Raw genomic sequence first — 23,622 nt, 5'->3', positions numbered from 1 at the left:
TGAAGTGACCGTGAGGAAGACGAGGAATGTTTGACAAGCTGTTTGGTTAGTTGGTGCAAGAAGCAGTGGGTTGATTTCTAACCCAGCATTGCAGCAGTACTGTTCTGCAGAAATATGTGTGTGAAATATCAATAGAAAGTTTGGATTTTTTTTCAAGCTGGCAAATAGAAAGTTTTTTTTCTTCTGTATTTTCCATCTTGACTGCTTCAAGCAGATCACTTTGGATGACAGAAAGCTGGATATTTTTGCAATGTTATGGACTTACTCTTTTAGAATAAGCAGTTATAAAACTCCTGGTTCATCTTCCAATTTATGACAAGATGTAGAGGTTCAGTACCCAAAAATTGTACTCAAGTAAAACTTTTCCAGAATACATCCATCCAAGAAGCTACTTAACATGAGTAAAAAGGTATTTTGTTAAGAAGGTGACTGAGGTACTCAGTAACTGATGAGAACATTAATATCATATTTTATGTGCATTTTCTAGCATTTTGAAAAATCAAAATGAGAATAATTAATGCAAATTAATTACATAATTACAAACAATTTAAGAAAGAACAAATGCTTTTCCAAATACTTTTTTTTCAAATAAAACATATGAAACTAATACAGTAAGTTATCTCTCTTTATATACTGTATGTTAGAACAGGGTAAAGTACTTCCAGTACAATATATAGTGTTTACTGTCTTTATTCACCTATAATTATCTCATCGGATAAAAAATTATCATCAGAACAACAAAGCTGGTGTTCAAACAAGAGGTCTCGCTTCAATATAAATTGTAGCTCTGCATATCTCTATCAGGTACGTTTTTGGTTAAAACATGTTTGTTCTTCATCCGGTGAAGTTACTCACAGTGGGTTAGTAACAACACTCAAGTAAGTTAAATATGTGGTATACTAAAACTACTGCTAACAGCACATTTGTTTCCAAAACGTTACTCAAGTAAATCTGAGTAAAAGTAGTTATTACTATCCAGTTTTCATAGGGTTATGTTACTTTACTTTTATTATACCATCACAAGTGCCAAATGACATTTAAAACATTTGAAATGCTGCTGTAACCACAGGAAATGGGTAGAGTATGTTTGTCTGTTAAACAACACTACACGCAAACTACACATTGTAATTGAATAATTGGTTTGATTAAAGACAAGAGCAATCAGTAGAATGTTGAAATGAATGAATCTACTCCATTACCACTCCTGTGTCCTTTGCCTTAAAGACAAACGCCATTTAATCTCCATTATTGCTGCTAGACAATAAGAATTTATTGCAACCTATTTTATAAAAACACATTCACTCTTCACATGCCAAGAAGGGCAATTAGGTTTATTTATATATTATATAAACAAATGGACATGTGATATTTCAGTTATGTAACTTAGTTTCAACCTGGTTTCATATGTAACTTAACTTACACGATGTTGGATGGCTTCTCCAATTGCTTTTGCTAGAAATAGGCTGAAAAGCTAAAGCACTGATTATGCTTAACTATTCAATCTTCCCTGGTTAGCACTGCTAACAAATGGCCACTGTATGCTATGCTATTGAGCAGAATCGAATGATTCTGCAAAAGTCAAAAAACAACCTTTTTGTTAATAAGAAACACTTCACCTGTAAATTGACTAAAACAGACAGAATGTGGGTTTGAATGTGCAACCCACCGATTACAGGATGAACCCTTACCTCCTGAGCCACCGCCGCCCCAAAATAAGCTGAGATACAATAAGTTAGAGAGTTCTCCACAAGTTTGGGGGAAAATGTTTCCAAAAGTGTGGGAGTATTTTCAATAGCAGTGATTTTTTTTCTGAGAATAGAATTATGTCTATGGTATTCAAGTATCAGAAGTTCAAAATGGAAAAAGTTTATACCTATGATGCAAGCAAATCAGACTTCCTTTTTTTAAAAGAATTTATGCACTTCCTTAGATTGAAAAGAAATCGTTGATTTTGTTCAACGGAAAACCTTGAATCTATATGTGATGGGAAAAGTCCAGTTTTGGTGTCAACAAGGTTTCTATCAAATACTACTTTTCTATAAACCATATGTGTCTGAAGAAAAGATAATTAAATGTTATAATCTTCCATTGAAAGCAGTGGTGCAGTCAGTTCTGAAGAGCTGGTTTCCTGCCAGTCTTGGTTGTTTTCCCGGTTCAACACACCTGAATCAAATGATGGATCAGAACATTGTTGCACTGAGTTAGTTGGACTATTTGAATCAGCTGTTTTGGAATGGAGACACTTCTAAGACTGGCAGGATACTAGATCTTAATTACTGGAGCTGGACACCCAAGACTTTATAGTACTTGAACTAATTTAGAATAATTGTAGTTATGAAACTTCAGAATTTTTCCCTTAGAAAATTATGCAATTATGTACAAGTAGATCAATATGACCATTGGTGTAGTCTCCTTGCTGCAAATGTCCATTCATTATTCCAATTCATTTAATTTCAAAAACCTTTATTAATTACAAAAGAGAACTTTAAATTCTCCAGGTCTTGCAGAGGCTAAGTGTTGCATGTTTGCAGATATGCTGCCAAGAACTGCTCAAAGCCTTTGAAGTTTTGGGAGTTTACGTACATTCAAGTTGGGGGAGCCTTTGAGAAATTGCTCGTGCTGCCTACTTCAGCAGTTTACAGTTTTCCAAGTGTTATTTGACCTCCCACCCCGCAGGCTTTGGATGCATTTAAAGTCGTTAGCAGGTTTGCACACAAACACTGAGCCACAGTAATTCAGTGGCACAGCACTGAAGCAAAGGGATAAAATCACTCAATAAACCAACATAACCCTTAATGTGAAGCTTTTTTTAAAGATTGAGTATGAGAACTAAGGACATCTAGTGGTTTATTTTTTATATTGCAGCAAATGCTGGATGCTTCCTATTCCTTCTATGTGTGGGAAACGTTCTTTTTGTTGTTGAAAGAAAATGCAAAATGTTGACAAGTTTTGTCTTGGGCCTCTGTAAAAATGGCAGCCCAGTCACTATGCATTAAAGTCAATATAATAGTGATTATTATAAGAGTTTTCTGCTCATTTTAGTACTGTTGTCTGGCAACACAGGGTTGTAGTTTGACAGTGTTGGTGCAGTAAGTGAATGAAGCTGCTCAGTCTGTGTTGGCCACGCCTCCATATATCGAGCAACTGACATCGGAGCAAGAGAGAGTTGAAGACGTTTTATTGCTGGAAAAGATCTTGTGGCCCTTCTCCTCACCGGGTTGTTTACAGCGCATATAACTTCCTGTAAACTTCATGAAGTTGGCCATTACTTATGTTGTAAGTTGTTTGATTGGCTGGTGGAGGAGGGACACTGGGTTACACCATGTACCATTAGGCACTGGTTTGTGTTGATCTGTCGCATAAAACCTCAGTCCCTCATTAAGATTGTGCAGTGATAGTTTGTTTACTTTAAACTGGTTAGCATTTTCTAGAAACAGCTTTTCTAGGTTTCAGTAGTTGTGTGTGGTATTCCTTTGTCAGCAGATACAAAGTGAATATTGTGTGTGAAGTAGAGAATGCTGCAAACCTTTTATTTCTATTATCCAGGCTTATCTCTTACACGCACAATAACTGGAACTCGATGAGAATCCGAGCTCATCTAGGACAGTTTTCATTTTGGCTCTTAAAATGTCACACAGGAAGAAAGTTCTGCTCAGTCAAGAATGCTGCTGAGTCTGATCAGCTGACGGTGACGTAGAGCAGTCTGCTTGTAGCTGGAGTTGTCCTATTCCATCTTAGGTCTCAACTCTCTTTTTTTATTTTATTTTTTAATTTGGATGTGAAGCATATCTGTGAAATGAGAAAAAAGAAACATGCAGTGTTGGATGGAAAATGTTTCTTTCTTGTTTTCGACGTGGTTTAATTGTTTTTTTATTTTTATCAGACCAAAACCAAAGGAATTGTAGTCTAAATTTTTAGGGAAGCAGATTTGGTGACAACATATTTAAAGGTCATTTACAATTCTGCTTTGCACAGCCCTAAAATGCCTTAAAATGTCCGTATTAAACCAAACCCGAAGCACCTGTTCTACAATGTGTCTGTTTTATCTCGCTTCTTACAAACTAATATGTGAGAGAAAAGTAAAAGGCAGCAAAGCTCTAAGGGTCAACAAAGCTCTTACCTGGATCAAACCAAAACATTAAGAATTAAAGAAGAAATTGCACATTATCGATAATGACTGTTAGCAATTCAAAAATGTCTGAACCATTCTAGACAGTCAGAAGACAATCTGTGGCCTTGGACGTCTTCCTCGCTGCCACTGTTTTGATGAGGAGTAGCAGCCATTTTGGCTCCTGAAATGTTCTGCAGGTGAAATGATTGTTTTTTTCAGGTTCTGCAACTTAAACAGAAGCACAGTGGACAAAGGTCACTATACATGCAACATGTATGAAACTTTGTGAGTTTATCCATGTTTCCCTGCCCTCCATTTGTGTGAATTGTTGCACTCATGCTGTTTGAAAATAAATCACAATAAAACTTTTAATGTGAACTCGTGGTGGTTGGTTGTTTATTGTATTAGCTCCTCTTTTGATTTTTAATTTATGATCTTACATATTTTCAAACATCTCCCTCATAGGATGATCTGAACAGCATGTCAGTAGTTCTTCATGGAATAGTGTGGTGACTTGTGGTTACTTTTTGCCCCCTGTCTCCACCTTACTGAACGTATCTTTAAAACTCTCGTTGATCCTAAAAGTTCTTCTTTTAGTCATGATGGCTTGGAAACTTCAGCTTGGGGGAACAGCTCTGAGGAGGAGCTGCGCCTCGAAGGCGGGGCTAGATCCACCAAGACATTTTGCACAGCTGAATTGTTGCCATGGAGACTTAAGGATTTCTCAAACATGCATGGAAGAATCAAAGCAACACTCCAGGTATGTTTTCCATAAGGGAATAACATAACATAAGGGTCAAAAAAAGTTGGTTTTATATAGTACTGCCCCTTTAAAGATATCCATAAATCCCATTTGGATCAATGTCCCACCAGCTTCAGTGATTCTTGATTCATTAAAGGGTCAGAATAGTCATTAATAGTTATACTGGAGTGTTGTCTCCCTGACGACAGGCAAGCTAGAGGGATGATGAAAAAGTCAAAGATAACTGGTGTCATAGATTTTAATGGAGAGTCTGATAATCGTCAGACAGTCTGGTCAGCGGTCGGTGGTTCTTTCTTTTCTTGGCCATCATGGAGCAGATAAAGTAGAAGGTGAGTCTGTGGCTGGATGCTCCTGAGGGGGAGAAAACATTTTTCTCACATTAAACAACTCGATGGATCAGAAGAGACAAAGCACAATACAGCTTGAACTGGAGCAGTATTGTGCCTTATTAAGGTATTCATAAGCCTTGAACGTTTTTACATTTTGTCACCTATCACAAACATCAGTGTATTCTATTAGCAGTTTGTGATCTGATAGAGCAATGCAACTAGGGCATAGTTGTGATAAGGAAGGAAAGAATACAAGGTTTTTCACCACAAACAATTTGAAGTGTTGCTGAAATAAAGTCTACAATATGCTGCAAACAAATTAATGACCAAGATTCATCAGTGGCATTTTTGAAAAATGTCATTACTGTGAGTGGAAAAAGATGCTGAATGGTTGCTAACCAGTGAAATTCTGGCAAATTTTACGATTCTGACCTTTTTTCAGAATTATGACCATCCATCCATCCATCTATCCATCCATTTTCTGTTCACCCTTCTCCCTTAGAGGGCTCAGGAGGGTTGCTGGTGTCTATCTCCAGCTACGTTCCGGGTCAGGGTCACCCTGAACAGGTCACCAATCTGTCGCAGGGCAACATAGACAACACAGGACACACAACCATTCACACACACACTAGGGAGAATTTAGAGAGACCAATTAACCTGACAGTCATGTTTTTGGACTGTTGGAGGAAGCCGGAGAACCCGGAGAGAACCCACCATGCACAGGGAGAACATGCAAACTCCATGCAGAAAGATCCCGGGCCAGGAATCAAAACCAGGACCTTCTTGCTGCAAGGCAGCAAGAAGGTCCTACCAACAGCTCTACCAACTGCACCACTGTGCAGAATCTTGACTAGAATCTTAAAATTCAGACTTTTTTTCTGAATAATTCTTCCTTTAATTTTTTAATTCTAGCCCTTTCCCTTTAAAATTCTCGCTTTAATTTTTGAATTGTCACCTTTGCTGTGGAATTGTAACCTTAATTTTAGAATTCTGACATTTGTCCTCAGAAGTTTAGCTTGAATCTTTAAATTCATATTTTTTTCCTTAAGAATTCTGACTTTAATTCTCACCTTTTTCCAATAAAATTTTGACCTTATTAGAATTTTATGTTTTTCTCAGAATTCTTACTTGAATCTCACGATTCTGACAAATCTTAGAACTCAGTTTTTTTCTTCCAAAGTCTGACTTTAATTGTAGAATTCAGAACTTTTCCCTCAGAGTTCTGTTGGGTTCTCCTCTGTTCTCAGGTTGGCAGCTGGTTGCTCTACATCTTATTTAAGGTTATAAACCATTGCGCCTGTTCTTCCACTTCACAGTTATGCTCTGCTTTTCTATAAACATGTCAAAGTTTTTGCTGACACAAAGTGAAGAAGGTTCTCGGTGTAGGGATGTGTGCTGACTTGGTGTAACTCACACTGTCAACGCAGTCTGGCATGTTCTCTATGACCATGCAGCCACTCCTCACATGTTGTTCCCTCCTCCTAGTTCTTCTCCTCAGCCTCCAGACATTACCCACAATCATCATGGCTACCAACAACATGGCTGCTGCTACACACGCTCCCACTGCTGTAGCTGCAGAGAGCTGACTGGCTGGTTGTTCTGCTGCTCCAATCAGACGGCCAACAGCGAAGACTGCAGTCTGGGGCAGAGGCTGAGGAGCCAGTAGTTCGGATACATCTAGGAGAGGATAAATAAAAGACCTCAGGTTAGTGTAGAATTACTGACCAATCAGGGAACGACAGATCTTATCAGCCCGTTTTATCTTATCAATGTAATTAAGTATTTACTACCACTTGTAAATCTGTGTGGAGGAGCAACAGTTTCCTTAGGTGCTGTTGATTACTGGGAGACTGAACAGCAACAACTGGGATATATAAACACATACAAACATGTTTAATATGTTGCAATATAGGAAAAGACACATTCATTTCTATATGTTATATTTTTACATAAACACGTAAAAGATTACATGATTATGTAATCTATTGCAAAATACATAAGTAATCGATAAGTAATTCAGTGTACTTACAACATATAGTGTGTTTGAAAATGTATTAGGAAAATAATATATTAGAAAATATTACAATATATTTCCAGTAATATATTGGTAAATATATTTTTCTTTCATAATTCTAAATATAAATAGTTTGTTGTAGCAAATAAATAAAATGTAAAAATATAGTGCCCTTTTTGGTTGTGACTGTAATAAATTCCTTTATATTCATCAATATGTCCACATATGTCATCTGTGGTGACATTGCAATATATTAGAAAATTTAAATTCTAAATCTCATATAAGGGAATATACTGCTTTATGTATTTTCCCATATTAGCTCATCATCCTCAGAAACTCCTCCCACCTTCCAGACTGAGTAGGAAGAAGGCATCGTCTCCCTTGGTGAAGCTCCTGCTCCTCAGCCTGCGGTGTGAGATGAAGGTGCTGGTCCCATAGCCGGGGCCTCGGTAGTAAGAGCTGCCGTCAGACCCGGTTACCATAGAGCCCACCTTCCTGGGGTCATCCCAGTAAAACTCAGTACCTGAAACCAACAGGACACTGATTGGCACAGCAGCTTCCTGAAAACGCCTCCATCAGGCTCCCACCGACAGCGCCCTCATACCATCTGAGGACATCTTGTTGGGGTCGGTGGTCACCATGCGGTGCATGTTCATCTGCTGTCTGACATCAGACTGCTGATCCATCAGGGCCATGGTGGCTTGTTGCCATGGACACGGCCACTTCAGACTGTGGTCGTTGGGGCCTGATGTCAGGTGGAAGTAGATAGCCATGTACCCAGGAGTGCCACTTCGTCCGTTCAGGTACACAGCCACCTGAAGACACCAGAGAAATATGGAGATAAACAGGTAAACACATACAGTAACATGTTTTAGGAAGATCATTTGTGTAACTCTAAAGAACAATGAAAATGATTTTCTAAATTAGATTTTTGTCTTGTCATTTTCGTCCGTCTAAAACAGATATTACCAGTTACCTAACCGCCATGAGCACTGGGTTCCAGTGGATGGCCATTTTCCAAATGTTCATCATTCAACAGGGAGAAAGAAAAATCTCCTAAAAGGTCAAATCATGGAACGCTCCAACAATTTACAGAAAACACCTCTGAGGAGCTGTGTGTTCAAATCTACAGTTAAAACAGTGTACGTTTTAACTAATTTCCTAGTCAAGGTTCACGACAGGTTTTTAATAACGTATCATGTGAAAAAACTTATTCAGCTGTTTTTACTACATTAACAGAATATTAACACTATACAGTGAACCAAGGGCTCCTGCCTTCGGGTCAGTGAATTTGACCCCATTGAGGTGCCTCACATGAACTTAACTACACAGGAGGAAAATATTTCATTTTATCTTGAGGTTGCATAAAGAATAAAGCTCAAGAATAGATTTTTTATTAGGTCTTAAAGGTGCATTATAATATCTCTTTTGTGTGTTACCTGGAAGGAGTAACCGGACGGAGACAGGAAGCGGGGGCTGTACAGTTTCTGTCCTGGTGGCGTGGTGGCCAGCAGGTGGCTGATGTTCCGGATGTGCCAGATGTGCTGGGGGCATTTTGTGGATGACAGGTTGATGTCATCCAGAGAGAAACCTCCATGTGACGGACTCTTTCCCCTCACCCCCTCGAAAACCAGCCGGGCCTTTCGGGTCACGCTCAGGTTGACGGTGTGCAGCTCCCAGGAGCCCGTCACTCCTCCTGTGACGGAAGCAGAACAAACACTCAGAAGATGATTCTCTGCATCAGTTGCATTTGCATTTAAATGTGACTTAGTTCAGTTCTGAGAGTATTAATGGATTTACCACAAGGTGGCACCAGAGTCCCACATTTTTGAATCTTAGCAGTCTGCTCAGTTCAGGTTCATGCAGGTTAAAATGAATTATTTCTCACCTGAAATGCTCTTGAATAGTTGGAGTTTGCCGCCGGGGCTGGCTGGGTCGTACTCTCTGAGCCATATGTTCAGAACATCATCAGCTGCCCCAGTGTTATAGAGGAAGAACTGCAGACACTGAGCTCCAGCTTTGGGGTAAAGCCAACGACTCTCCAGGGAAGCGCTCTCCCCGAGTTCAGCAGATTCTGTGCTGAAATGCATGAAGTAGCCATTTCCTGTGCAGGTATAGCCAAAAAGAAACAAACAAACAAACAAACAAACAAACAAACAAACAAACAAAACAAAACAAAAAACTCATTCCACAACTAGCTTTATATCATTATATTTCAAAATCAGAACACCTTACAAGTAAAATGAATCTGTCTGATTGTCTTAGGTCTCCAAACCTTTTGTCATATGGTTCAGAAAATATATGAGAATAAGTAGATAAAATCACAGAAATATATATACATATTGACTTTTCTGTTTATGCAGACCATAGACAATTGTTCAGAAAAAGGCTTCAAGGCTGCAAATTCCTCTGGGATTAATTGAAAAACAAAAAAATAAAAAAACATTTGTATCAGTTCTTAGTAATTGCTTCTTTGAAACCTCTTCCAGTTTTCATCCAAGTTTATTAAATGAATTAAAAGCAGATTTATTTGCAAAAATGTATCTATCATAAAAAGCCACCGGATAGCAGTGTTGGTAAAAACACATTTTTGCTTTCCTGAATCTCCTAACAAGAAGACTTTTATTTGTTGTTGTGAAAAAATCTCCATGTACATCAACCAAGTTGATGACATTCATGAATTGGAGTCAGGGGCTGCACAAAATCAGGCCAGGGCCTGAAATGGCCCCCGGGCCGGGCTTTGGGCACCACTGTCAGAAACTTTATACCAAAATGTTGCTTTAATTGCAAGCACAATGCGGTAAAACTATTAGGTAACATAGTTTATGTCTTGTTTCTATCTAAGGTTAGTTAACAAAGATAAACTTATGCTTGCATTCATTCAGTTATACTGCAGCCGGTGCAACAGCAATGCTATAAAAGGAAAATAAAAGCACTGGTCCTCCAAGATTCCTCTGTACTTGCTATTAGCTCTGAACCCACAAGTCAAAGGTCAAGTAGCACCAATGACATTGCAGCACTTGAATGCCTATTAAGAGCAGGAGGTTTGAGTCGTTTACAGACTTTTTGCTTTAAATCACACCTGTCCTTGCCATACCAGTGTACAATAACATGCAAATATAAAAACATATTGCTAATGTGTATGTTTTAGAATAAACAAGATAAATTTTGCTTTCATCAACTTATTTTTACTATTATTATTCAACATAGTTTTGGGTTTTCTCATTACACCATAAACATGTTGACATATTGAATACAGTTAAGTATGGCATTATGTGACAAAGTGCTTTCCTGTTTTACATGTTAATGTGAGAATACTGTAGGCCTGAGGAGTGAGCGATGACATCTTTACACTGTTTTACTTCTATTAGATCATATTTATCTTGTAAAATCTCTATCAGCATGATTCTACACTTGCCTGTATTTTCCCAGGCGACTGTTGTAAAAGATCCTGACCAGTGAATCATGCCATTCTTTAGCTCAACACCTTGTAATGAGTTGAAAATCACCTTTGCATTGCCCCATGTTGGTGAAGTCAGTGTGAGGGCCTCCGGACACAGAGCTGCGCTGTTCCCACATGGCCGGGCTGGAACCCTGAATCATCCCGCAGATGTTCTCCTCCTCAAAGTTACAGCTGTCTACAAAGGTGGAGGATTTAGCTGTGGAGAAGAAACAGAATCAGCTACTTCAAGGAAATGTATCTGTCTATCTATAGAAGCATTCAGTAAATTAGAACATAATTGAAATTCCAGTTCCAGTAAATCGTGATGATTTTCTGCTAAAACATAATGAAAACAAAATATTTTCAGCTACCTACCTACCAAGATAGCTGCCTAACCAGCTACATGTATAGCTAGCTACCATATCTAGTTACCTACCTAGTCAGCCAGCTATATCTTCAGAGTAATTGTACAATAAACACTTTAACCTCTTGCACAGCAAAATGCAAGAGGTTTGTTCTTACAGAGACAAACCTCTTGCATTTTCTAGCCTAACCTACAAAATGTATATTTTGTCACTCTTTCTCATCACAGGTCTTACCACTCTTTGTTAATTACATGTTTTTCTTGCCATGTGCCTTTATGGTCCATACATTTTCAATAAAGTTGGGAATATCAGATTGTCCTCCAATCTCACTATTTTATCTCCTTTGCACTATTATTAGAGGAAAGAAATTAGTCCAATAGGATGATGCTTCCACCATCACTCTTAATGGTTAATACATTGTTTTTAACTTTAAAATTATTAATCTGGATCCTCCAAATATTGTTCTCATCCCTTCTGGGTAGGTAGTTCAGCTTTTCATCATGAAACATTTCCCCAGAAGGTAACAGGCTTCAGGGTGGCTGTATTTGGGTTGAGATCACTGGTGTTGGTTTTGGATTTAGGCTTTTTACCCAGTTGTTTGTCACCCTCTCAATACATAATGATATAAAAATAGCTTTAGTTTTATATCAGAGACAAGCATGCTCCAGTTTATAACACACTTGAGCCTCAGTGGTTCCTGAGTTAGTCCTGAAGACCCTAAATCTTTTCGTCTCATGAAATAATAAATTGACCGGGCTGGGTGGGTAAACATGAAAAAGACTATAATGCATGTTGAGTCATGGTCATTTATAGTTTTACAAGTAGCATTCTCTGCACCTCCTGACATGAATCTTTCTGTTTACAGGATTCATTTTCCACAGCACATTTTTCACCTGTTAACATGAAAGGTTGTGAATGTTGGCTTTTCTGCAGTTCAAGATAAAGAATGGCAAAATACAGCCTCAGATAGTATTCATCAACAATCTACATCAATTTATCAGCAGTCCATAAACTATACTTGTTATGTAAGTGAATTGAATGAGGCTCCTTTGATCTGCTATGTTGCCAGATCTCTTTTACTTGAGTCACATGAAAGAGTTGGCTTCAATAAGAGGCTATAACCTCATCTCCTGATTGAGGGCAACATTTAATTGCAATAGATTTTTATGATCAGCTCAACTGAAATCTGCTGAGATACATTTGAGCCCAAAGGACAAAAAGTAAAACTGAAGAGAGTAACTGGATAAGATGCTAATCTCCTTAATAAAATGGGATAGAATACCTATTGTCATCTCCAGTTTCTGCCTGCTTGTGTTGGCAGCTAAGATATTCACAGCTCCCTGACAGCTGAAGTCTGAGATTATCATAGCATGTCAGCAACATGAAAAACAAACTTTAACAATTCTGTTTAACTTGTGATCGCTCCGTTTTTTTCCAGTTTGGTTTCGTATAAAGGCCAGAACATAATTACCACCAAATACTTTAAAAATACTACAAACTTCTCAGTAAGTGTTGCTAATACTAAGTGTTGAGCTTAGCATCAAATATTTGTATTTATCATATGATAAATACAAATATTTTCCTAAAGGGGCACATATTGCCATTTATAGCACAATCAACTATGTTACCTTCAATTGCTTTTACCAGCTTTGCACTGCAAAGTAGGTCATATAATGAGTTCAGCTGATGAGCATTTCCATCAGATGTTTGCTAATTGCTGCTGGCTAGTCTGAAGAAACTGAGTGGGGGAGTTGTGGTGGATGGGCGCTCTGTGAGCTGGAAGCTTTGAAAGCTTGGAAACGTCAGCTCAGAGGAGGAGCTGCATCTCAAAGGCGGTGCTCAGCCCCACCAGGTGTTTGCATAGATGAATGGTTGCTATGGAGTTTCAAGGATTTCTCAAACATGCATGAAAGAATCAAATCAACACCCCAGGTATGTTTTTGATGAGGGAATAACATTATTAATTGATGTAAAGCTAAAAAAAAGTTAACTTGACATAACATTGTCCTTTTAAAAAGCAAACTTCAACTTGCAGACAGCATGTTGAAACTCACTGCAGTTGTACAGCAGGTTGAGCTTGGCTAGGTCGCTGGCACTGAATTCCATCCTCTGACCAATCACATCCATGAATTGTGGGATCTTTGTGACGATGGTGGGCTCAGAGTGGATGTTGAAGGCTGTCTTACTGTAGTGCATCACAGAGCTGTAGTCATATGGGACCCCCAGCGTGTTGGACACAGTGTCGTCATACGTTTTAAAGTTGTGCTCCTTACCTGGAGGATATGAACATATTGGGAGATTTCAGGCCTGTCATAGAAGAATATCACAGGCTGATGAAAATCGCTTAAAAGTCTGCTGACATTTTGTCTGTAAGAAAAGCACATGTGCTACTACTTCAATGATATCAAGAACCCTTATGTACACACACATTTCAATCTAAAGTCCGTTTCACAGTTTCACACTGATCTGACTGAATTCAGCCAGTATCTTTGCTAGGTCTTGAGTTTAGAAAATGCAGACAGGGCAGAGGTGGAAGTTGGTGATGAATGTAGAAGCATAAATGCTATGCTGCCACTTTAAGAAGGTCAATTTCAGCTTCTGTATATCAGCATGTCTTGTGTTGGGACGTCTGTCTCTGTGTGTTGCTCTAAACTGTGCTGGGTAAGCGTGGCTGTTGTATTGTTTTAGTTAGCTTTAATAGTAGCCACTAATGTGAACGGTGGTCCAGTGTGCCGTTTAGCCTCTCCTCTGCTGCATTTGTGATACGAGGACCAATGCGTTGTTTTGTGTGGTTGATTGATTTCTGGAAGGAAAGAGCTAACGTGGATAGACTGTCGCCCATCCCCATTCACAGGTAAGCAAGTTTTTTTTTTGTTTAGTTTTTTTTTCCCCACCAGGGGGTCTTTTTGTGGGCTCTAGTGTCCCTTATTCAACAGTAGGCTGACAGGAAAGGGGGAGAAAGAGGGGGGAAGACATGCGGCAAGGGTCGTCGGGTCCGGGAATCAAACCCGCGACGGCCGCGTCGAGGACTGAAGGCCTCCAAACGTGGGGCGCGCTACCCTCTACGCCACCGGAGCACGCCCCAACAGGTAAGCAAGTTACTATAAATTCTATTTTTGTCAGCAGCTGAGTTTAATGGTCCATTTCATTTTAGCTTCCTGATGAGCCTTTCTACCAGCGTCAATCTGGGATGTTCTCTGTTTTGCCTACATAGAGAATATTTTAAAGGATCAGGTTGGGTTTTCCCCTGTTGGCTGCATTGACTGCACTGCTTAACCGGAGTAAGCGCAATATTGTATTGTTGTTATATCACTGTTTTTTCAGGTTTTCTTTTGTTTTTCTTTCAGGGACTGAGGCTCCTGTGGTGGTGTCTTGTCTTGTGTGTTTTGTTGGAGCACCTTTTTCTTTGTTCGCTCTGTTTTTGTAGTGTTAGACTGATCCCCTCCCCTCACTGACTCCCTTGAAACTTAAACATATTTTCTTACAAATAATTTTGTTCAATTGTACTGTGTCTTATCCATTTTGTTTTAGGATACTTACCAATTGGAAAGTGTGTTTAAATATTACATTTCAATAAATCTTGTAAAATCTTGTCTTCTTATTCCAACAGAACATGCCTGTGTCCTCATTACAATTCAGTTTCCCTGGAGTGTTACTCCAGGTGGCGTTTTTCTTTTATTAATTGTAACATTAACATCCTCTGTAAGAGTTTCATAACCTTAAAGGAAATCCACTCCAGGTTGCCACGTGAAATTTGAAGGGTTAGGGATGCCACTGCCTATGTTTTTGCTGTAGTGTGATTGACTGGCTTCTGAAGCTAATGCAGCAGCCAGTGTATAGCATGCTAAGGAGCTAATGCGGTCACTTTGAATCGGCTGTGCTGGATTTGAGAAACATTTAAAACACACAGGACAGTGGGCCCTGAGGACCAGGGTCGGGGACCGCTGCTCTACATTAATTTCAGCTCTGCAACAGAATATAAACAATTTAGTCAGTTTTATTAGTCCACACTTTTCAGATACTACTTCATAGAATGCACATTGGGATTCTATAAGAAGGATGAATGTCAAAAAGCAAACTGCATTAGTTTCTATTCTGAGTTAGAAAATTGACTCCAACATTTTTGTGTTCAATATGAATTCACAATTTTTAATGCAGATAAAAAGGCTAATTGATAGAAATCAACTTAAAGAGGAAAAAAAAACAAGTTGTTACCAGGTTCAATTTGGTCCCATATAATGTTGACGTAGTCATCGCGGTCCGCTCTGGACTGCTCATGCCAGAACCCCAGAGCATGCAGGAACTCATGCTCTACAGTGCCCAGTCGGTCGCAGTTTGAACCAATGGACAACTGCTGCTTTCCAACACGCCTGTTGCCTACTGAGGAGTAACATCTCCAGAGAGAAAAAAAACTGTCAAGATACACACACTGTTATCTCTCAACGCAACACATTCTCACACCCGACTCGTCATATATTGACGAGTTGGGACGCCGTCTGACCATGCGTCACATATTGACGCGAAGGGTATACCCTTCGCGTCAATATGTGACGAGGACGGAAGTCCCATGCGTCAATATATGACGAGTTGGGAGTGAGAGTGGGTTGCTTTATCTCAGCGAGAGAAGCCAAAAATGGACAGTTTGTGAAATTTCAGCACCACAATCAAATTTCAGCATAATTTGCTTAATATAACTTGGAAATGCTGAGAAACAGTAAATCTGGTTGTTTGAAGCTGGAACCAGTTCAAAATTTTGAGTTTTAAGCTTTTTTACTGTTAGTGACCAAAAACGCTTTATCTCAGCGAGAGAAGCCAAAAATGGACAGTTTGTGAAATTTCAGCACCACAATCAAATTTCAGCATAATTTGCTTAATATAACTTGGAAATGCTGAGAAACAGTAAATCTGGTTGTTTGAAGCTGGAACCAGTTCAAAATTTTGAGTTTTAAGCTTTTTACTGTTAGTGACCAAAACGCTTTATCTCAGCTTAGAGAAGCCAAAATGGACAGTTTGTGAAATTTCAGCACCACAATCAAATTTCAGCATAATTTGCTTAATATAACTTGGAAATGCTGAGAAACAGTAAATCTGGTTGTTTGAAGCTGGAACCAGTTCAAAATTTTGAGTTTTAAGCTTTTTACTGTTAGTGGCCAAAAACGCTTTATCTCAGCGAGAGAAGCCAAAAATGGACAGTTTGTAAAATTTCAGCACCACAATCAAATTTCAGCATAATTTGCTTAATATAACTTGGAAATGCTGAGAAACAGTAAATCTGGTTGTTTGAAGCTGGAAGCAGTTCAAAATTTTGAGTTTTAAGCTTTTTTACTGTTAGTGGCCAAAAACGCTTTATCTCAGCGAGAGAAGCCAAAAATGGACAGTTTGTGAAATTTCAGCACCACAATCAAATTTCAGCATAATTTGCTTAATATAACTTGGAAATGCTGAGAAACAGTAAATCTGGTTGTTTGAAGCTGGAAGCAGTTCAAAATTTTGAGTTTTAAGCTTTTTTTTAATTTCAGAAATTTCAGCACCACAATCAAATTTCAGCATAATTTGCTTAATATAACTTGGAAATGCTGAGAAACAGTAAATCTGGTTGTTTGAAGCTGGAAGCAGTTCAAAATGTTGAGTTTTAAGCTTTTTTACTGTTAGTGGCCAAAAACGCTTTATCTCAGCGAGAGAAGCCATAACCGGACAGTTTGTGAAATTTCAGCCCCACAATCAAATTTCAGCATAATTTGCTTAATATAACTTGGAAATGCTGAGAAACAGTAAATCTGGTTGTTTGAAGCTGGAACCAGTTCAAAATTTTGAGTTTTAAGCTTTTTTTAATTTCAGAAATTTCAGCACCACAATCAATGGACAGTTTGTGAAATTTCAGCACCACAATCAAATTTCAGCATAATTTGCTTAATATAACTTGGAAATGCTGAGAAACAGTAAATCTGGTTGTTTGAAGCTAGAAGCAGTTCAAAATTTTGAGTTTTAAGCTTTTTTACTGTTAGTGACCAAAAACGCTTTTTCTGAGAGAGTTTTTCATAATATTGACAGTTTGTGAAATTTCAGCACCACAATCAAATTTCAGCATAATTTGCTTAATATAACTTGGAAATGCTGAGAAACAGTAAATCTGGTTGTTTGAAGTTGGAAGCAGTTAAAAATTTTGAGTTTTAAGCTTTTTTACTGTTAGTGACCAAAAACGCTTTATCTCAGTGAGAGAAGCCAAACATGGACAGTTTGTGAAATTTCAGCACCACAATCAAATTTCAGCATAATTTGCTTAATATAACTTGGAAATGCTGAGAAACAGTAAATCTGGTTGTTTTAAGCTGGAACCAGTTCAAAATTTTGAGTTTTAAGCTTTTTTACTGTTAGTGACCAAAAACGCTTTATCTCAGCGAGAGAAAGCCAAAAATGGACAGTTTGTGAAATTTCAGCACCACAATCAAATTTCAGCATAATTTGCTTAATATAACTTGGAAATGCTGAGAAACAGTAAATCTGGTTGTTTGAAGCTGGAACCAGTTCAAAATTTTGAGTTTTAAGCTTTTTTTTAATTTCAGAAATTTCAGCACCACAGTCAATGGACAGTTTGTGAAATTTCAGCACCACAATCAAATTTCAGCATAATTTGCTTAATATAACTTGGAAATGCTGAGAAACAGTAAATCTGGTTGTTTGAAGCTGGAAGCAGTTCAAAATTTTGAGTTTTAAGCTTTTTTACTGTTAGTGACCAAAAACGCTTTATCTCAGCGAGAGAAGCCAAAAATGGACAGTTTGTGAAATTTCAGCACCACAATCAAATTTCAGCATAATTTGCTTAATATAACTTGGAAATGCTGAGAAACAGTAAATCTGGTTCTTTGAAGCTGGAACCAGTTCAAAATTTTGAGTTTTAAGCTTTTTTACTGTTAGTGACCAAAAACGCTTTATCTCAGCGAGAGAAGCCAAAAATGGACAGTTTGTGAAATTTCAGCACCACAATCAAATTTCAGCATAATTTGCTTAATATAACTTGGAAATGCTGAGAACCAGTGAACCTGGTTGTTTGAAGCTGGAACCAGTTCAAAAGTTTGAGTTTTAAGCTTTTTTTACTGTTAGTGACCAAAAACGCTTTATCTCAGCGAGAGAAGCCAAAAATGGACAGTTTTTTAAATTTCAGCACCACAATCAAATTTCAGCATAATTTGCTTAATATAACTTGGAAATGCTGAGAAACAGTAAATCTGGTTGTTTGAAGCTGGAACCAGTTCAAAATTTTGAGTTTTAAGCTTTTTTTACTGTTAGTGACCAAAAACGCTTTATCTCAGCGAGAGAAGCCAAAAATGGACAGTTTGTGAAATTTCAGCACCACAATCAAATTTCAGCATAATTTGCTTAATATAACTTGGAAATGCTGAGAAACAGTAAATCTGGTTCTTTGAAGCTGGAACCAGTTCAAAATTTTGAGTTTTAAGCTTTTTTACTGTTAGTGACCAAAAACGCTTTATCTCAGCGAGAGAAGCCAAAAATGGACAGTTTGTGAAATTTCAGCACCACAATCAAATTTCAGCATAATTTGCTTAATATAACTTGGAAATGCTGAGAACAGTAAATCTGGTTGTTTGAAGCTGGAACCAGTTCAAAATTTTGAGTTTTAAGCTTTTTTACTGTTAGTGGCCAAAAACGCTTTATCTCAGCAAGAGAAGCCAAAAATGGACAGTTTGTGAAATTTCAGCACCACAATCAAATTTCAGCATAATTTGCTTAATATAACTTGGAAATGCTGAGAAACAGTAAATCTGGTTGTTTGAAGCTGGAAGCAGTTCAAAGTTTTGAGTTTTAAGCTTTTTTACTGTTAGTGGCCAAAAACGCTTAATCTCAGCGAGAGAAGCCAAAAATGGACAGTTTGTGAAATTTCAGCACCACAATCAAATTTCAGCATAATTTGCTTAATATAACTTGGAAATGCTGAGAAACAGTAAATCTGGTGTTTTGAAGCTGGAAGCAGTTCAAAATTTTGAGTTTTAAGCTTTTTACTGTTAGAGGCCAAAAACGCTTTATCTCAGCGAGAGAAGCCAAAAATGGACAGTTTGTGAAATATCAGCACCACAATCAAATTTCAGCATAATTTGCTTAATATAACTTGGAAATGCTGAGAACCAGTAAATCTGGTTGTTTGAAGCTGGAAGCAGTTCAAAATTTTGTGTTTTAAGCTTTTTTTCTGTTAGTGGCCAAAAACGCTTTATCTCAGCGAGAGAAGCCAAAAATGGACAGTTTGTGAAATTTCAGCACCACAATCAAATTTCAGCATAATTTGCTTAATATAACTTGGAAATGCTGAGAAACAGTAAATCTGGTTGTTTGAAGTTGGAAGCAGTTAAAAATTTTGAGTTTTAAGCTTTTTTACTGTTAGTGACCAAAAACGCTTTATCTCAGCGAGAGAAGCCAAAATGGACAGTTTGTGAAATTTCAGCACCACAATCAAATTTCAGCATAATTTGCTTAATATAACTTGGAAATGCTGAGAAACAGTAAATCTGGTTGTTTGAAGCTGGAAGCAGTTCAAAATTTTGAGTTTTAAGCTTTTTTTTAATTTCAGAAATTTCAGCACCACAATCAATGGACAGTTTGTGAAATTTCAGCACCACAATCAAATTTCAGCATAATTTGCTTAATATAACTTGGAAATGCTGAGAAACAGTAAATCTGGTTGTTTGAAGCTGGAAGCAGTTCAAAATTTTGAGTTTTAAGCTTTTTTACTGCTAGTGGCCAAAAACGCTTTATCTCAGCGAGAGAAGCCAAAAATGGACAGTTTGTGAAATTTCAGCACCACAATCAAATTTCAGCATAATTTGCTTAATATAACTTGGAAATGCTGAGAAACAGTAAATCTGGTTCTTTGAAGCTGGAACCAGTTCAAAATTTTGAGTTTTAAGCTTTCTTACTGTTAGTGACCAAAAACGCTTTATCTCAGCGAGAGAAGCCAAAAATGGACAGTTTGTGAAATTTCAGCACCACAATCAAATTTCAGCATAATTTGCTTAATATAACTTGGAAATGCTGAGAACCAGTGAACCTGGTTGTTTGAAGCTGGAACCAGTTCAAAATTTTGAGTTTTAAGCTTTTTTACTGTTAGTGACCAAAAACGCTTTATCTCAGCGAGAGAAGCCAAAAATGGACAGTTTGTGAAATTTCAGCACCACAATCAAATTTCAGCATAATTTGCTTAATATAACTTGGAAATGCTGAGAAACAGTAAATCTGGTTGTTTGAAGCTGGAAGCAGTTCAAAATTTTGTGTTTTAAGCTTTTTTACTGTTAGTGACCAAAAACGCTTTATCTCAGCGAGAGAAGCCAAAAATGGACAGTTTGTGAAATTTCAGCACCACAATCAAATTTCAGCATAATTTGCTTAATATAACTTGGAAATGCTGAGAAACAGTAAATCTGGTTGTTTGAAGTTGGAAGCAGTTAAAAATTTTGAGTTTTAAGCTTTTTTACTGTTAGTGACCAAAAACGCTTTATCTCAGCGAGAGAAGCCAAAAATGGACAGTTTGTGAAATTTCAGCACCACAATCAAATTTCAGCATAATTTGCTTAATATAACTTAGAAATGCTGAGAAACAGTAAATCTGGTTGTTTGAAGCTGGAACCAGTTCAAAATTTTGAGTTTTAAGCTTTTTTACTGTTAGTGACCAAAAACGCTTTATCTCAGCGAGAAAGCCAAAAATGGACAGTTTGTGAAATTTCAGCACCACAATCAAATTTCAGCATAATTTGCTTAATATAACTTGGAAATGCTGAGAAACAGTAAATCTGGTTGTTTGAAGCTGGAACCAGTTCAAAATTTTGAGTTTTAAGCTTTTTTTAATTTCAGAAATTTCAGCACCACAGTCAATGGACAGTTTGTGAAATTTCAGCACCACAATCAAATTTCAGCATAATTTGCTTAATATAACTTGGAAATGCTGAGAAACAGTAAATCTGGTTGTTTGAAGTTGGAAGCAGTTAAAAATTTTGAGTTTTAAGCTTTTTTACTGTTAGTGACCAAAAACGCTTTATCTCAGCGAGAGAAGCCAAAAATGGACAGTTTGTGAAATTTCAGCACCACAATCAAATTTCAGCATAATTTGCTTAATATAACTTGGAAATGCTGAGAAACAGTAAATCTGGTTGTTTGAAGCTGGAACCAGTTCAAAATTTTGAGTTTTAACCTTTTTTAATTTCAGAAATTTCAGCACCACAGTCAATGGACAGTTTGTGAAATTTCAGCACCACAATCAAATTTCAGCATAATTTGCTTAATATAACTTGGAAATGCTGAGAACCAGTGAACCTGGTTGTTTGAAGCTGGAACCAGTTCAAAATTTTGAGTTTTAAGCTTTTTTACTGTTAGTGACCAAAAACGCTTTATCTCAGCGAGAGAAGCCAAAAATGGACAGTTTGTGAAATTTCAGCACCACAATCAAATTTCAGCATAATTTGCTTAATATAACTTGGAAATGCTGAGAAACAGTAAATCTGGTTGTTTGAAGTTGGAAGCAGTTAAAAATTTTGAGTTTTAAGCTTTTTTACTGTTAGTGACCAAAAACGCTTTATCTCAGCGAGAGAAGCCAAAAATGGACAGTTTGTGAAATTTCAGCACCACAATCAAATTTCAGCATAATTTGCTTAATATAACTTAGAAATGCTGAGAAACAGTAAATCTGGTTGTTTGAAGCTGGAACCAGTTCAAAATTTTGAGTTTTAAGCTTTTTTACTGTTAGTGACCAAAAACGCTTTATCTCAGCGAGAGAAAGCCAAAAATGGACAGTTTGTGAAATTTCAGCACCACAATCAAATTTCAGCATAATTTGCTTAATATAACTTGGAAATGCTGAGAAACAGTAAATCTGGTTGTTTGAAGCTGGAACCAGTTCAAAATTTTGAGTTTTAAGCTTTTTTTAATTTCAGAAATTTCAGCACCACAGTCAATGGACAGTTTGTGAAATTTCAGCACCACAATCAAATTTCAGCATAATTTGCTTAATATAACTTGGAAATGCTGAGAAACAGTAAATCTGGTTGTTTGAAGTTGGAAGCAGTTAAAAATTTTGAGTTTTAAGCTTTTGACTGTTAGTGACCCAAACCGCTTTAGCTCCGCGAGAGAAGCCACACATGGACAGTTTGTGAAATTTCAGCACCACAATCAAATTTCAGCATAATTTGCTTAATATAACTTGGAAATGCTGAGAAACAGTAAATCTGGTTGTTTGAAGCTGGAACCAGTTCAAAATTTTGAGTTTTAACCTTTTTTAATTTCAGAAATTTCAGCACCACAGTCAATGGACAGTTTGTGAAATTTCAGCACCACAATCAAATTTCAGCATAATTTGCTTAATATAACTTGGAAATGCTGAGAAACAGTAAATCTGGTTGTTTGAAGCTGGAACCAGTTCAAAATTTTGAGTTTTAAGCTTTTTACTGTTAGTGACCAAAAACGCTTTATCTCAGCGAGAGAAAGCCAAAAATGGACAGTTTGTGAAATTTCAGCACCACAATCAAATTTCAGCATAATTTGCTTAATATAACTTGGAAATGTTGAGAAACAGTAAATCTGGTTGTTTGAAGCTGGAACCAGTTCAAAATTTTGAGTTTTAAGCTTTTTTACTGTTAGTGACCAAAAACGCTTTATCTCAGCGAGAGAAAGCCAAAAATGGACAGTTTGTGAAATTTCAGCACCACAATCAAATTTCAGCATAATTTGCTTAATATAACTTGGAAATGCTGAGAAACAGTAAATCTGGTTCTTTGAAGCTGGAACCAGTTCAAAATTTTGAGTTTTAAGCTTTCTTACTGGTAGTGACCAAAAACGCTTTATCTCAGCGAGAGAAGCCAAAAATGGACAATTTGTGAAATTTCAGCACCACAATCAAATTTCAGCATAATTTGCTTAATATAACTTGGAAATGCTGAGAACCAGTGAACCTGGTTGTTTGAAGCTGGAACCAGTTCAAAATTTTGAGTTTTAAGCTTTTTTACTGTTAGTGACCAAAAACGCTTTATCTCAGCGAGAGAAGCCAAAAATGGACAGTTTGTGAAATTTCAGCACCACAATCAAATTTCAGCATAATTTGCTTAATATAACTTGGAAATGCTGAGAAACAGTAAATCTGGTTGTTTGAAGCTGGAAGCAGTTCAAAATTTTGTGTTTTAAGCTTTTTTACTGTTAGTGACCAAAACGCTTTTATCTCAGCGAGAAGCCAAAAATGGACAGTTTGTGAAATTTCAGCACCACAATCAAATTTCAGCATAATTTGCTTAATATAACTTGGAAATGCTGAGAAACAGTAAATCTGGTTGTTTGAAGTTGGAAGCAGTTCAAAATTTTGAGTTTTAAGCTTTTTTACTGTTAGTGGCCAAAAACGCATTATCTCAGCGAGAGAAGCCAAAATGGACAGTTTGTGAAATTTCAGCACCACAATCAAATTTCAGCATAATTTGCTTAATATAACTTAGAAATGCTGAGAAACAGTAAATCTGGTTGTTTGAAGCTGGAACCAGTTCAAAATTTTGAGTTTTAAGCTTTTTACTGTTAGTGACCAAAACGCTTTATCTCAGCCAGAGAAAGCCAAAAT

At 37.3% G+C, this 23,622-nt stretch overlaps 1 protein-coding gene across 1 annotated transcript in view; it reads right to left on the bottom strand.

Moving 5' to 3' along the window:
- Nucleotides 1–5,098: 5,098 nt before the first annotated feature.
- LOC122838892 (meprin A subunit beta-like) overlaps nt 5,099–23,622 on the bottom strand; it is a 29,188-nt gene continuing 10,664 nt past the window's right edge. The window contains exons 2-10 of the mRNA XM_044129922.1: nt 15,240–15,453; nt 13,079–13,297; nt 10,727–10,876; nt 9,106–9,321; nt 8,657–8,913; nt 7,822–8,032; nt 7,564–7,740; nt 6,618–6,880; nt 5,099–5,225 (exon numbers count right to left, since the gene is read on the bottom strand). Of these exons, the coding sequence (XP_043985857.1) occupies nt 5,181–5,225; nt 6,618–6,880; nt 7,564–7,740; nt 7,822–8,032; nt 8,657–8,913; nt 9,106–9,321; nt 10,727–10,876; nt 13,079–13,297; nt 15,240–15,453 (1,752 nt within the window). The 3' untranslated portion in view covers nt 5,099–5,180. The remainder of the gene's footprint in view (nt 5,226–6,617; nt 6,881–7,563; nt 7,741–7,821; nt 8,033–8,656; nt 8,914–9,105; nt 9,322–10,726; nt 10,877–13,078; nt 13,298–15,239; nt 15,454–23,622) is intronic.

This window comes from Gambusia affinis, linkage group LG10 (assembly GCF_019740435.1).
Source record: "Gambusia affinis linkage group LG10, SWU_Gaff_1.0, whole genome shotgun sequence".
Taxonomy (NCBI): domain Eukaryota; kingdom Metazoa; phylum Chordata; class Actinopteri; order Cyprinodontiformes; family Poeciliidae; genus Gambusia; species Gambusia affinis.
The sequence above is the reverse complement of the archived record's forward strand: the minus strand, read 5'-3'. Positions and strand labels throughout refer to the sequence as shown.